Source organism: Phyllostomus hastatus, unplaced genomic scaffold, assembly GCF_019186645.2.
Source record: "Phyllostomus hastatus isolate PE091 unplaced genomic scaffold, TTU_PhHast_1.1 phas_contig_17, whole genome shotgun sequence".
NCBI lineage: Eukaryota > Metazoa > Chordata > Mammalia > Chiroptera > Phyllostomidae > Phyllostomus > Phyllostomus hastatus.
The window spans coordinates 13,810,228-13,824,437 of record NW_025333664.1 but is presented as its reverse complement, the minus strand read 5'-3'; the positions used below and the strand labels follow the sequence as shown (position 1 = coordinate 13,824,437).

Here is a 14,210-nt window from a genome sequence, read left to right as displayed (position 1 = left end):
GCTGCAGGGTTGGCTAAAAGTTCATTTTTTTCCTTTTCTGTAAGATGGCTCTTAGTAACACTTAGTGGTCTTTAACTTCACTTGAAACAATTTTGTTAGATTGTGTTGTGACAGCTCCCATATTAGCAAGCATTTAAAAAAACTTATCAAAATTGGCAAATTTTTGTTTAGTTATTATAATATTGAAGATGGAAGAAAATACGTAACTTTTCAGCATATTATGCTTTATTATTTCAAGAAAAGTAAAAACACTACTGAAATGCAAAATATGATTTGTGCAGTGTGTGGAGAAGGTGCTGTGAAAGATGGTACACGTCAAAAGTGGCTGACTAAAGCTATTTAAACCCTGGCTGTGTGGCTCAGTTAGTTGGAGAATCATCCTGTACACCAAAAGGTTGCGGGTTTGACTCCCAGTCCGGGCACATACCTACATTGTAGGTTTGATCCCCGGTGGGGGTGCATATGAGAGGCAACCGACTGATGCTGTCCGTCTGTCTCTCAAATCAATAAAAACATATCCTCGGGCGAGGATTAAACAAAAATAAAAAAACTATTTGAGCTTCCTCTTTTCTGGTATAGAAATCAGAATAATGACTAACTGATGGGGAAACATGCTTTGTGAGCTTGTAAGTACTCCACACTCAAAACTACTGTTTGAGTTCAGAGAACCCTCAAACTCTTGACTCATAAGAGTGAGTTCTCAGTGCCTAACCGAAATTTCTTCACAACGGGATCAGACCATTTCAGGCCTATTTCTCCCGAAGAGTTTTTCCCAAGCTCACTGTGCAGATGACAACACCCCCCTCACACAGACCTGGCTTCAGAGGCACCTGGAGGAGGAACAGCTACGGAGCAAGGACAAGACACACTATCACAACAAGACTCCAGCAGTGCAAGTTGTACCAGTACTTGCTACTTCTGTTCACAGAAATGTTAATCTCACAAGGTTTGGTAGAGAAAGACTGCATTTATAATTCCAGGCTCCAAACCATTCCAAACACAAGTAAACTTTTAGACTGCTTTGGAAGTTTCTGTAGTTCATGGACTCCAGCTGTGCCTGAAATCTGTTTGCCAAAGTTCTTTTGGTATTGAAACAGAGAGGCTGGGGAAAGGGAGGAGACCAGATCTTCTCAAATGTCCTCTTTAACTGTAACATTCTGTGATCCTCTGCCCGCCACGTTTTAAGGAGACAACTGTCACAGTGTGCTCTGGAAGGCGCCAGAGTAGTGAGGAGTCTGGTGACGATGTGATATGAAGAAAGGCAGAGAACTAGGGATACTTTACCTGCAAAGAGATTTAAAGAGATTAAGGTTGCTATTTGGCCCCAAGAATTTAAAATACTATCGGAGAGAAAAGAAAGAAGAGCTTTGCTCTTTGCAATAACAAAGAAAACTGGACACAATCTATGGAATCAGTTGGCAGCCAAATATCTGGGTCAACATGAGGAAGTACCACCCAACAATGACACGGGCTTCCTGGGAAGGCAGCGCATCCCTCCTCTTCCCCACGGACTCCTTCCCGCGGACTCCTGGAAGTGCCTGACCCCCTGACAGCAGAGTTGTGGAGGGGCCAGAACACGCAGAGGCTACTCAGACGTGTGCCAGGGCTCCTTGCAATGCTGAGATTCTTCCACTCTGTTAGCTGTTAATCCTTCTATGCGCAGGTCCGTGTAATTCAGATAAATTACACTAGTCTTGGATGACAGGCTCTCTGGGCTTCGTCAACCCGCCTGCCGATCTGCCTGAGGACAGAAACGGGAGCAGGAAACGCCCAGCCAGCGTCTTCAGCGCAGGAGGTGTGGGGTGAGAGGGCACCAGGCCTGCTTCCGATGCCGGCCGTGCTTCTATGTAAGTGGAGCTTAATCTGTTATATAATCTGTCCACCTCAAAGTCTGGGGAAGCCATTCTCCATTTAATCTGCTTTTGGTTATATTATTTTTATAGCCCAGGTTTTAGGGGTTTGAAGAGCAAAATAAATAATACAGGCATTAATTTTATAAATGAACCAAAACATGGTTCCAGAGGAGTTTTCCCTTACTGTAAGAAAACAAGTTACTGTATCAGCTCTGCTACACAACCCCGTGCCCGGAGCTCTCCAAGGTCAAAGACCGAGTGCTTAAGCAGGTAGACTGTACTGGGACCAGCTCTTCGCAGGGCCTGGCCTGCAGCTGGCCCGGCAGCTGCCTTTTCATAGAAGCTGCCGCTTGGGGGAAGGCACATGTATGGGCAGCTGAAATGCTTTGTACTTCCGTGATTATGAAAAGAATACTCGATTGGGAAAAAGAATGCCCGGATATTGAGGCCACGTCTAGTCTGAACTCCAACATCTAGTAGCTGTGAGCATTTGGCACAGTCCTTTAACTTCTGGGGCCCACTGTGCTCAGCTCTCAAAGGCAGGCAGTGACGTCTGAAGTGTTTACCTCACATGGCTGAGATGAAAATCAAAGGGAACGAGCGGAAAAAGTGCTTTGGAAAGAGTCAGGTTCTACATGAGTACAAGGTATTACTTTCATTTCTTTGGTGCTAAAGTTGTTTTCCACGGGAAAACATATCCCAAATTCCAGACAAAAAGAAGTAACAGTGTCAGCTGGGTCCAAATGGCAGAATTCGGGATGTTAACTGCCAAGACCAGAACCCAGTTTCCTTCAGGCCCGGGGTCTGACCCTTCATGCTCATTTGCCTCAATCCACTGCTTCTCAGACCTTGGGGGAGATACGGAAACACAGCTTTGAAAATTAATTATTTCCTATTTTGGGAAAAGTGATGTGATTATTACTATTACAGGAATCAGAGCTGATGGAAGCCAAAGTAAATATCCCACGATCGCTGAATGAGAACCTAGGGAAAACAGCGGATGAGTTTCAGGCAGTGATCAGGAGGGGCGCAAAGATTATTCTGATAATGGAGTAAGCTGGGGACAATGCAACAGTAACCTCTGGGATCCAGAATCTGCGAAATTCTAATAGGCTGATTTGCTCCGCTCCTCAAAGTCAGAGAATATACAGTAAATAGTGCCTGAGGCCTGGTAAGGTTTTGTCCTCTCGTGCAAAGTCCCTCTTAGGCCAAGTCCCACAAACTCATTTGTAAAATGCAGTGCAGACTTCTGCTGCTGGGGAGATGCCCATTTCTTCATTCCTCACTCTAAGCACAACTGTGCGTCTCTGAGCACTATAACACTATTCGTAAAACAAACATCACCAGAAAACTCTGAAAGGTAAAGAGAAGGCAGATCACCTAGCGAGCTTGGGACACAAGGAATGACACAGTGGTGAGTTCTCTGGGTCTTCTTCATTGCATCATATATCCGAGATTTGGAGGTAAAGAAGCTGGCCACCTGGAAATGACAAATGGTGCAGACAAAAACAAAAACAAACAAATACCTTCCAAAAAAGCCTGCTCTAGCAAAGGACCAGGGAAAGGGGAAGTTAAAAACACACAAAGTGTTAGGACAATACCCACTATACTCCAGGCCAATGACAGAACCAGCTGTGGCTCAGGATGCCCACACCAGCCAGGGCTGAGTGAGGAATCTGGACTTCTGCCTTCCCCAGGTTGTGATAAGGAAGCCCACTCCCCTGCTGGGGTGGTGTCAAAGAGCCAACAGGGAGTGGGACTTTCATCCCTGACAGTCGTGAGATACCCACCCCCGCTCATGACATCAGCAAAGACTACGCAGAGAGCTGAACTTCCGTTTCTGCCCAGCAGTAATGAGAAACCGCCCCTCGCCGCCCCGGGTGCCAGCAGGGGCTGACTGGGAACGTGAACTTTTCTACTCCCACCGGGTGGTAACAAGGTGGAGCGGCACACACTCACTGTTCCCCTGAAAGAGACGTCAGAGGTAGTCAGCCAAAACAGAAGTTTTAAATAAGGTTCTGAGTCTCACAATATAATAACCAAAATGTCCAGGTTTCTCTCAAAAATCACCATACCAAGAACCAGGAGGATCTCAAAGTGAATTAAAAAAGATAATCAACAGATGCTAACACTGAAATGACAGATTTATATATAGTTATCTGACAGAAGAATTGAAAGCAGTCATCAATGAGTAATCCTGAGCACACTCACCACTAATGAGAACAAAAGGTTCCATCAAAGAAACAAAATCCAAAGAACCAAAGGGAAGTTTTATGTAGGAAAAATACAATAACCAAAAATACATAAATAAAAAATAAAGAACCCTCAATGGATAGGCTCAACAGCAGAATGGAGAAAGAAAAGAATCAGTACACTAGAAGACAGAGGAACAGAAAGTACCCAATGTGAACAACAGTGACAAAGACTGAAAATAATTAAACAGAGCCTCAGGGGCCCGAGGGACAGTAACACGGGATCTGACACTGGTATCATCAGAGACCTAGAAGGGGAGGGAAAGGGGCTTGAACAAACAACGGCTGAAAACTCCCCAAATTTGACAAAAGACACATACCTACAGATTCAAGAAGGCAAGGAAAGCCACAGTAACAATGTAAGTTAACAACGCAGTTAAACTTCTTGAAAACTAAAGACAAAAAAAAAATCTCGCAAGCATCAAGAGAGAAGACACCTTACCAATGGGGGAAAAACAACTTGAATGACAGTGGATTTCTCACCAGAAACCACGGAAGCCAGAAGGAAGTGGCGCAATGTTTTTCAAGAGTAGGAAAAACACAACTGCCAACCCAGAATTCTGGATAATCCAAGAATACACAGTGAAAATCCGGGGTTGGCCAAAAAGTCTATATGGGGTTTTCCATAAAACAAAAGACACATTTTTTCATTTTCGCCAATAACTTTATTGATTTGGATATTCTGAGTATGTTGGCTATCTCCCGTGTGGGATAACATTAATTGTTCTCAATTAATGGCTCAATTTGATTGCTATCAACTTCAACTGGTAAACCTGACGGTGGAACATCATCCAGTGAGAAATCTCCAGCACGAAACTTCGCGAACCACTGGAGACACGTTCCATCGGTCACAGTACCTTCTCCACACACTGCACAATCCTCTTTATGCATTTCAGTTGCGTTTTTACCTTTCTTGAAATAATAAAGCATAATATGCTGAAAATGTTGCATATTTTCTTCCACCTTCAATATTAAAATGGCTACAGAAAAATTTACCAATTTTGATTTTTTTAAAACGCACACTGATATGGCAGCAGTCACAACACAATCTAACAAAATTGTTTCAAATGAAGTTAAAGACAACAAAGTACTACAAGAGCCATCTCACGGAAAAAAACATATGAACTTTTTGGCCAAGCCAATATCCTTCAGGAACGAAGGGAATATTGAGACATCTCAGATAAAGAAAGACTAAGAGAACTGTCACCAGCAGAAATACCCTGAAAGAACGGCTACAGGAATTTCTCTGAACAGGACAGTTGGAACACCACGAAGGAGAAAGACCATACCACAAAAATATGGGTAAGTAAAGTAGCCTTTACTTCTCCTCTCGCATTTTCTAAATTATATTTGATAGTTGTAACAAAAATTAAAACAATGTCTGATACGATCCTAAATGTATACAGGAGAAATATATAACAGTTATATTATAAATTGGGAAGGGCGAAAGGCAGAAACTACAAGTGCTACACTTCACTTGAACTGGTAAAATGAAGATACTAGAGGACTGTGATATATTATGTATATATAATAAAATACCTAGAATAATCACTAAAAAGCTATAAAGATACAGTTAAATCAAAAAGTAGCTGTGAGAAAATATTCCAGTAACCCAGAGGAAGGCAGGAAAAAGAAAACAGAGAATTCAAAAGCAGAGAAAACAATAAAATGTCAGACTTCAGCCTATAGGTATCAATTTACATTAACTGTATATGGCTCAATATACTGACCAGAAGACAGAGACTGGCAGAATGCATTAAAAAATGTGACATATTTATATGCTGTTTATAGGAAACTCACTTCAAATATAATGATAAAAGTAGGCTGAAAGTAAAAACACAGAAAAAGATATCATATAAACATTAATAAGGAAACCAGAAGTAGCTATAATAATATCAGATAAAGTAACTTCAGAGCATAAAAAACTATTGGAGACATTATATGATAGCAGAGTCAATCCGCCAAGAAGACATAAATCCTAGATGTGTATACACCAAACAACAGAGCTGCAAAATATGTAAATCAAAATCTGATAGAATTGGAAGGAGAAACAGACAAGTCCATAATTCTAGTTGGAGACTTCAATACTCCGCTCTCAAAAACTGATGAAACAACCAGACAGAAAATCAGCCAGGACACAGAACTCAACAACAGTACCAACCAACAGAATCTAAAGTGACATTTATACAACACTCCACTGAACAATAGCATGATACACATTTTTTTTGAGTGCCCGTAGAACATACTAGATAGACCATATCCTGGGCTATAAAACAAGCCTTAACAAATTTAAAACAATTGAAATAATTACAGAGCATGCTTTCTGAACACAATGCAATCGACCTAGAAATCAAAACCAGAAAAATAACGGGTAAGTCTCCACTGAAAACTAAATTATACATGTCTAATAATCCATGGTTCAAAAAGGAAGTCTCAACAGAAATTTTTTTGAAACACATAAATTGGAAATGGAACTACAACATAGTAAAATCTGTGGGACACAACTAAAGCAATGCTGAGAGGGAAATGTACAGCACTGAATATACGCATTAAACAAGAGAGAAAGCCTCAAATCAGTGATCTAAGTGCCCACCCCAAAAATCTAGATAAGGAGGAAAATAAAACCAAAGCGAGTAGAAGGAAGGTAATAATAAAGAGCAGAAATCAGTGCCATTAAAAACAGAAAAACAGCCCTGGCTGGTATGGCTCAGCGGACTGAGTGCTGGCCTGTGAACCAAAGGGTGCCGATTCGACTCCTAGTCGGGGCATATGCCTGGGTTGCAGGCTGGGTCCCCAGTTAGGGGACCAGGCAACCTATTGTTGTACCTCTCATACATCTAAGTTTTCTTCCTTCCTTCCTTCCTTTCTTCCTCCCTTCCCTCTCTCTAAAAATTAATAAATAAAATCTTTAAAAAATAACAAAAACAATAGAGCAAATTAATGCAATGAAGAATTGATTCTTTCACAAGATAAAGTAGACAAATCTCTAGCAAGGCAAACAAAGGAAAACCGCCAATATCAGGAATGAAATAGGGAATTTCACCACAAATTCTGCAGACATCAAAAGGAAAATAGAATATTCTGAACTGAACACACATACATTTGACAACTCAGATGAAACAGATCAATGTCTTGAAAAACATAAATGATCAAAACTTATCCAATATAAAAGACAACTGGATTTATAATTTAAAAACTCCCCCAAAAGGGCTCTCCAGGTCCAGATGTTTTCACTGGCGAATCTTACTTAACATTTAAATAATTAATACCAATTCTAGACAACCTCCATCAGAAAGCAGGAGGAAAGGGCACATCCACTTCACTCCATGAGGCTACCATGACCTCGAGCAAAACCAAAGACAGAACCAAAAGTCAACCACAGACCAATGTCCCTCATGAACAGAGATGCAAAAATCCTTAAGAATATATTAGAGCAAATAGAATTCAACAACAAAAACCATGCACCATGACCAAGTGGAGTTTATCCTGGTTTATCCAGGGATGTAAAGCTGGTTCAATACTGGAAAATCAATCAAAGTAAACTACCATATTAATAGGCTAAATAAGAAAAATCACATGACCATATTAATTGGCACAAATAGTGTATCTGACAAAATTCAACATCCATTCATGATACCAGAAAATCAGGAATACAGGAGAATATCTTCATCTTCAGTAAAGGACATCTACAAAAACTCTACAACTATCATTCTATTTAATGATGAAGAACTGAATGCCTAACTCCTAACATCAGAAACAAGGCAAGGATGTCTGCTCTCATCCCTCCCGTTCAACACGATGCTGGATGTTCCAGACAGTGCAACAGAGCAAACAAAGGAAATACATGGCATGCAGATCAGGAAGGAAAGCACATAACTGCCTATTTGCAGATGACATGTTTGTTGACACAGAAATCTCAAGAGACCTACAAAAATCTCCTAGAACTCATATAAATGGAAAGATATATAGTAAGCTTCAATATAGTAACAAAACAAAACAAAACCCACAATATAGTAAAGGTGTAAATTTTCCCCAAAGTGATGTGGGTTTAATGCGATTCCTATCAAAATTGCATCAAGAATTTCTGTAGCTATAGGTAAGGTTATTCTAAAACTTATATGGAAAGGCAAAGGAACAAGAACACTAAAATAATTTTTAAAAAGAAACGAGATGAATCGGTCTATCCAATTTATAACTTATTACATAGCTACAGTAATCAAAACACATGCTGTTGATGTATAATAAATAGATCAAAGGAACAGAACAGAGAACCCAGAACAGATCCGCACAACTGTGTTCGACTGACTTTCTGACAAAGGAGCAGGTGCAGTTCCCTGGAGGAAAGACAGCTTTTAGAAACAAGCAGTTCCAGACCACTGGATGTCGAAGGGTGAAGAAAATGATCTAGCCCTCTGCTTTCGTACAGAAATTAACTTAAAATGGATCACAGACTCAAATGCAAAGCTAAAAAAATTTTAGAAAAAAATAGAAGAAAATCTTCGGCATCTAAATCTCGGCAGAGTTCTTAGATTTGACACCAAAAAACATGATCTATAAAAGGAAAAACTGAAAGCTGGATTTCATCAGAATCAAAAACTTTTGTTCTATAAAAGACAATGAACAAGATAAAAAGACAAACTACTGGATGAGAGAAAATATTTGCCAACCATATACTTCACAGAAGACTAGTATTTAAAATACATGTAGAACAATCAACAGTGAAACAAAGAAAGAAACAATGCAATCAGAAAATGGGCAAAGGACACAAAGGAGCATTGTACCGAAGAGGCACACACAGGGAAGTTCAGCAGATAAAGAGAGTAAACACCACTAGCCGCTTGGGAGAAGAAAATGAGACCATGAGATGGCACTACATACCTATCAGAATGGCTCCATTAAACCCGTGACAACACAAAAGCCAGTGAGAGTGAGGACACACTGCTGATGGGAATACAAAATGGAACCGACACTCTGGAAAACAGTTTCATAAAAAACCCGAAACATGTAGCTGCCATATCACCCAGCAATCATACTCCTGACATTTATCCCACAGAAACAGAAGTGCACGTTCACGTGAAATCTGTGTGGAGATGTTGACAGCGGTAGTGGCAACAGTCGAAACCCAGAGACAGCGCAGTGCCCCTCAGTGGACGAGGGCTGAAACAAGCTGTGATGCCTCCACAGCACAGAACACAACTCAGGGACAAAAAGGAATTAATTTTGGTTACAGACAACCACCTACGGGGAACTCTGCTTAATGATGAAAGCCAATACCCAAAGATTACACGTTGGACGATTCCATTTATATGGTATTCCTAAAACGTCAGAATTACAGAAATGGAGAACAGGTTAGTGGCTGCCCGGGGTTCAGAAGGAGGTGAAGGCAGGAGGGAGCAGAGGTGGCGCTAGAAGGGCAACACGAGGGACCTCTGTGGCGGTGGAAATGTCAGGGCTGTCATCAACGCCAGCACCCTGGTTGTGATAGTGAGCGCTAGTTTCAACGAGAGGTTCGCAGGTGGGGAAATGGATATAAAAGGTACAGGGATCACTCTGTATTGTTTCTTACAATCATGCCAAGAATCTACAGTTGCCTCAAAGTTAAAAGTTTCTTTAGGATGAGAGCACAATGCAGTCTGTATGTTGACAACTTTCATAATAAAATGTTGTGGAAAATGCAATGCGATCGAATTGCCCAAGACCACGGCTGAGACGGGGACCTGCCCCTTCGCGTTACAGACAGCAGGGACGGCCCAGACAGCGCATCTGACTCACCGTCTGCTTCTGGAGGCCGTCTGCTTTGTCTTCAGTGTTGTCTTCTTTATCCACGTTGCCTCTAAGTAAAAGTAGAAGTAAATAAATAAATAAAAAGGACTCCCACACCACCTAGGAGCTCTTTGGCAACCAGGGTGCTTGTAAGAAAACCCCCTAAATTACAGAGCATAAAAAGTATTAGATCACTTTATGTGCTCACAGGTCTCAAAATCTTGTTTTTCCCAATGTCCTAACTTCTATGGGCAAGGACCTGCACTCCACTGAGACTTCAGCATCGACTCAGTCGTTGAGAAGCCAGCTAATCAACAATGATTCTGTCACAGAGAAGCAATCACCACCCATCAAGGGTTATCTGGGCATGCGGCTTTGAAAAAGACTCCTCTACCGAAGATTGTGCAAACTGAGCCAGGCTGAGGCCGCGCCAGTCCTGGGTGCTGACCCCGAGGCGCAGTAGGATGGATCTTCTCACAGAATCACTTACTTTTGGCAGTGGTCACTTCTTCGAAAGGGAGCGCTGCCGAAACTTCCAAGAAAGGACATTCCGCCCTCTGCACCATCTCTCATTTGCCTCTAGGTCTGAAGCCTAATGTCATCTCTCTTGTGAGGTTCTTAACTTGCTGATGTCTACCTGCTTTTCACGACTCCTAAAAGTGCCTTCAAAGTATTCCTGTCTCGAATACTCTTATCTTTGCTGCTCCGATCATGGAGGCAGGAGAACCTCCTACTGTCACTGCCTGACCACAGAAAGAACAGCCATTCCATAAAAAAATGAACCTTCTGCCGCAGTCAGGTACCTCACACTCAGACAGGTTTTCCCTGACCCGCAGATCTAACGACAACGCCGGTCACTGGGCATTTGTTAACGTCTCTCGGCTGCACCTTCATTCTCCGCCCATAGGAGACACCTCTGGGATAGAGAACTCATCGTAGCCAAAGTGTTAAGCAGGGGCGAAGAACAGGTGGAAAACCCATTTCACTCTTTTCTCAGCCTTAGCAGGTAGTCAAGGGCCCCTGGCAACGCCACACTCTCACATCCTGGCCTGGCCACAGCCCCAGGCAACGAAAAGCAATATATGCCACTTTGGGGGAGAAGATCAGGTCAACAGCTTACCAAACACAAAGCAAAAGAACCAGTTTTCGGCTGTTCATTTAGCTTCCCTATGAATTTACACATTTGGAGGTTGTGCCAACAATAAATAATATTCAGGCAAAGCGGAGGCATCATACTTTTTCACACACAATTCAGGGATAAGGCTTAACTGCCATGGCCGTCAGGCAGAGGCTCCCAACCCCACCTTAGCCACGGACCACACAGCCCTCAAATAGTGCTGGGGTTTCATCTGAGGAATTCCAGAGTCGGGAAGCCTGTGCTTGCGACTCTTCTTAGCTTTCTGCCAGGTCTGAGAGGTCCGAGTTCTCCTTCGAGGATCCTCTGACCAGGCAAGAGACGAGGGTGGGGAGCAGCTTGGGGAACCCATGAAGGGCAGGAGCTGGTACTTGGTTCAAAGTGCCTCAGGTCAAAGAAAAGGCCTGAGGTGTAACAGGGTGTAACCAAAGCAGCCACTTTGGAAGGCCACCCCGAGATGGCAAAGTTTAAAAGAGAAGCAAGACTGTGAGAAAGAGACTGTCAGAGTGCTAGACACATGTGGAAGGGGTCACAGAGTCGTTGGCATAACATGTTACATACCAGTGGGCCTATGCAGCTTCTCACCTCTCGGGAATGTCTGAGGTTCCATCCGCAACACCCTGTTCTGCAGACAAGGACTTCTCATCTGGCATGCCGACCTTCTCCAGGAAGCAAAGCGCTGGGTCGGCTCGCATGGCGTTGTACCGCTCATACCCTGCTCAGGAGCAATGCGAAATGTCAGAAGTCAGGTCAGAACTCACAAAATCGGCCCTGGGCCCTGGACAGTCATTTTGTTTCCCTTACTAAATAAAAACAAAACAAAAATACTTATTTAGATGAACTAGATGAAGATCCTTGAGTTAAAGTAGATACTTCTGAGTAGTGCTTGACCAAAAGTGAAAGCCTGTATTACTCCTGTGTGTCTGACACACAGGCACAGATACAATTCTCATGCAGGCAAGTTGGTTTTACAATTCTTCCTCTCACCCCCCAGCTCTGGACACCCTGTTACTTCCTGCACAGGCCTTGTTTGCTTCCCGTCTAATTGTATCCTCTGTGTGGAAAAGGGAAGCGGAACACAGTGATGGATGCAAGAGATGAAATATAAAGAGGACTGTGGTTGTTAATTAGATTAAAATGGGTTTGCTGCCTCTGTATTCACCTAAGTACAAAACCCTAAATCCACTGGCCAGGGCTTTGAAATTGCCGCTCATCACATCTTCAAAGTCAAAACAGATGGAAAGTTTTCGAGAGAGACCTCAAAAGGGAGGCAAAACAATGAAAAAAAAAATAACACCTTTACTTTGATAAAGCCTATGCATGATAATTTATTATTTCAATGAATCTAATGTAATCTTACACTGAGACAGGATTTGGTCATGTAAAAGATCCAAATCTACTTGATTACACTAGCCTGGCTGGGAATTCCTTCACAAGCATCAAAGCCCTTCGCCTGTTGCTCCTAGCAAACAGAGTCAATTTCCAGCTCCGTTGTATGCAGAGAGAGACCCATCACACGTCGTGGAAGATGCTGTATCTCACAAGAGAACCAGCTTAGGTGGGTGGAAATAATAGACTTGATTTTGCTTTGTTGGATGTCATTTTTATATATTTTTTGTTCTGTCACTGTTGACACAGCTCTATCCTTCACCATGTAGGCGGCACCTGGTACTTTTTCTCTGCAGCGTTACGGTGCTCATCTTTTAATCCAAGTGACTGTTCCATCTCGATGACAGATGCTGCCTGCATGAGACATATGACAGGAGGCTCTGGGTTGCTTTGTTCTTCTTTAGTCACTTATTCCACAGGGCGATGACGGACATATGATCACAGGCTGCCCGAAGGGCAACAATCCAGCCAGGAGAGGGTCTGATTTAGACTCTGGAGGAGATTGGGCCCATGAAGCCAACCACAGCCATCTGTCTAACCAAGTCTAGGATGATTCAATGTTACCATCCAACGAAAGGGGCGTGGTCCTATCCAAGAGGGAGCTAGTACGCATGTGCGGCTCAGGACCAGTCCCCCAGCACTGGGTTTCCCCCATCTTTACAGGGTGCCCGCTTAACTCATTACATACTTCAATGTGCGCTGAGGGCACCGCACACAGCACCTTCCTGGCATCTGCCTGTCGGCCTTGACTTTGAATACCAAGTTCACCTCAACTAGCAGTCTGGGAGAATATGAATGGAATGAGCCATGTATCATCTTAAGGTCTCACAGATGTGCTCAGGAAATCCTAGGAATTAACTTATACTCCCTTCGAACTCCCCAAAACCCCTGCTTCATAGAGCAGAAGAGTTTTAAACTTGAAGTGGCCTCAGACATCATCTAGTCGACCCTTCACCATTTTTGATGAGACTAAGAGGTAAGAGAGGTAAACAGGTTAGTCTCACTACCCTACACCCTGACCAGGGATATGAAACTTGCAGGTGTGGTGCCAATATTAATCCGACTTTCCTAGGAGAGAAAGGGTCCTGGGTCTCCTTGGAGTCCTGCCCTCTTTTACATATTCTGAAGTGACACTGTAAGTCACAGTTTCCTACTGAATTGTACCTGTCATCATTGGGTACTGACTCTGTGTTCCGAGTTATGCTTTTTACCTTAAACACTTATCGTATGATAGTGGCTTTGCCATACCAGGTTTTCACTTTGTTTTGGTTGTTGGTATTTGCCTGAAATACCTGGTTCCACCTCTCTGATGTCAGTCTCATTTTACCTCCCACCACCTCTTTTTCAGGTCCCCACTGCTTCATCTCGCAGAAGCACGCTCTTCCAGTCTGCTTCCCTGGGCCAGTCAGAAAGGCCTTCCTTGCCCTCCTTTCCTGCAGGGGCCTGCTTCCTGCTTCAGTGTGGGTCAAACACCCAGACCCTCTGGTCTGCTGTCCGATCAGCTCCTGAGCTTTCAGCTCTCACTTTAAGTGACCTCTCCATCTGGGGATTTCCTTTATCTGTTTCAGGCTCAGCTAGGTAGTGTAACACTGTCACAATTCACCTAGGATTTCTGTACCTCTGTGGTCAAGGTGTTGGGTTGGGGAAGGAAGAGGAGGCATCTAAATTCTATCTGCCATACCGCTGGGACTACAGGTGCATCCTCTGACACCACACTGTGGTGCCTCAATCAGGGATTTGGCAACGTGCTCCAAAGCCATCACTAAAATGAAATGCAGGGACAGTAGACTTTCCAAGTGCAGATGCCCTGGAACGTGG

General features: G+C 43.0%; 1 protein-coding gene across 2 annotated transcripts in view; it reads right to left on the bottom strand.

The window, feature by feature from the left end:
* The window catches only part of CHD6 (chromodomain helicase DNA binding protein 6), a 168,535-nt gene that overhangs the window by 23,324 nt on the left and 131,001 nt on the right, over nt 1–14,210 (bottom strand). For both annotated transcript variants that reach the window (XM_045833464.1, XM_045833463.1), the window contains exons 26-27: nt 11,589–11,718; nt 9,878–9,938 (exon numbers count right to left, since the gene is read on the bottom strand). In XM_045833464.1, the coding sequence (XP_045689420.1) occupies nt 9,878–9,938; nt 11,589–11,718 (191 nt within the window). The remainder of the gene's footprint in view (nt 1–9,877; nt 9,939–11,588; nt 11,719–14,210) is intronic.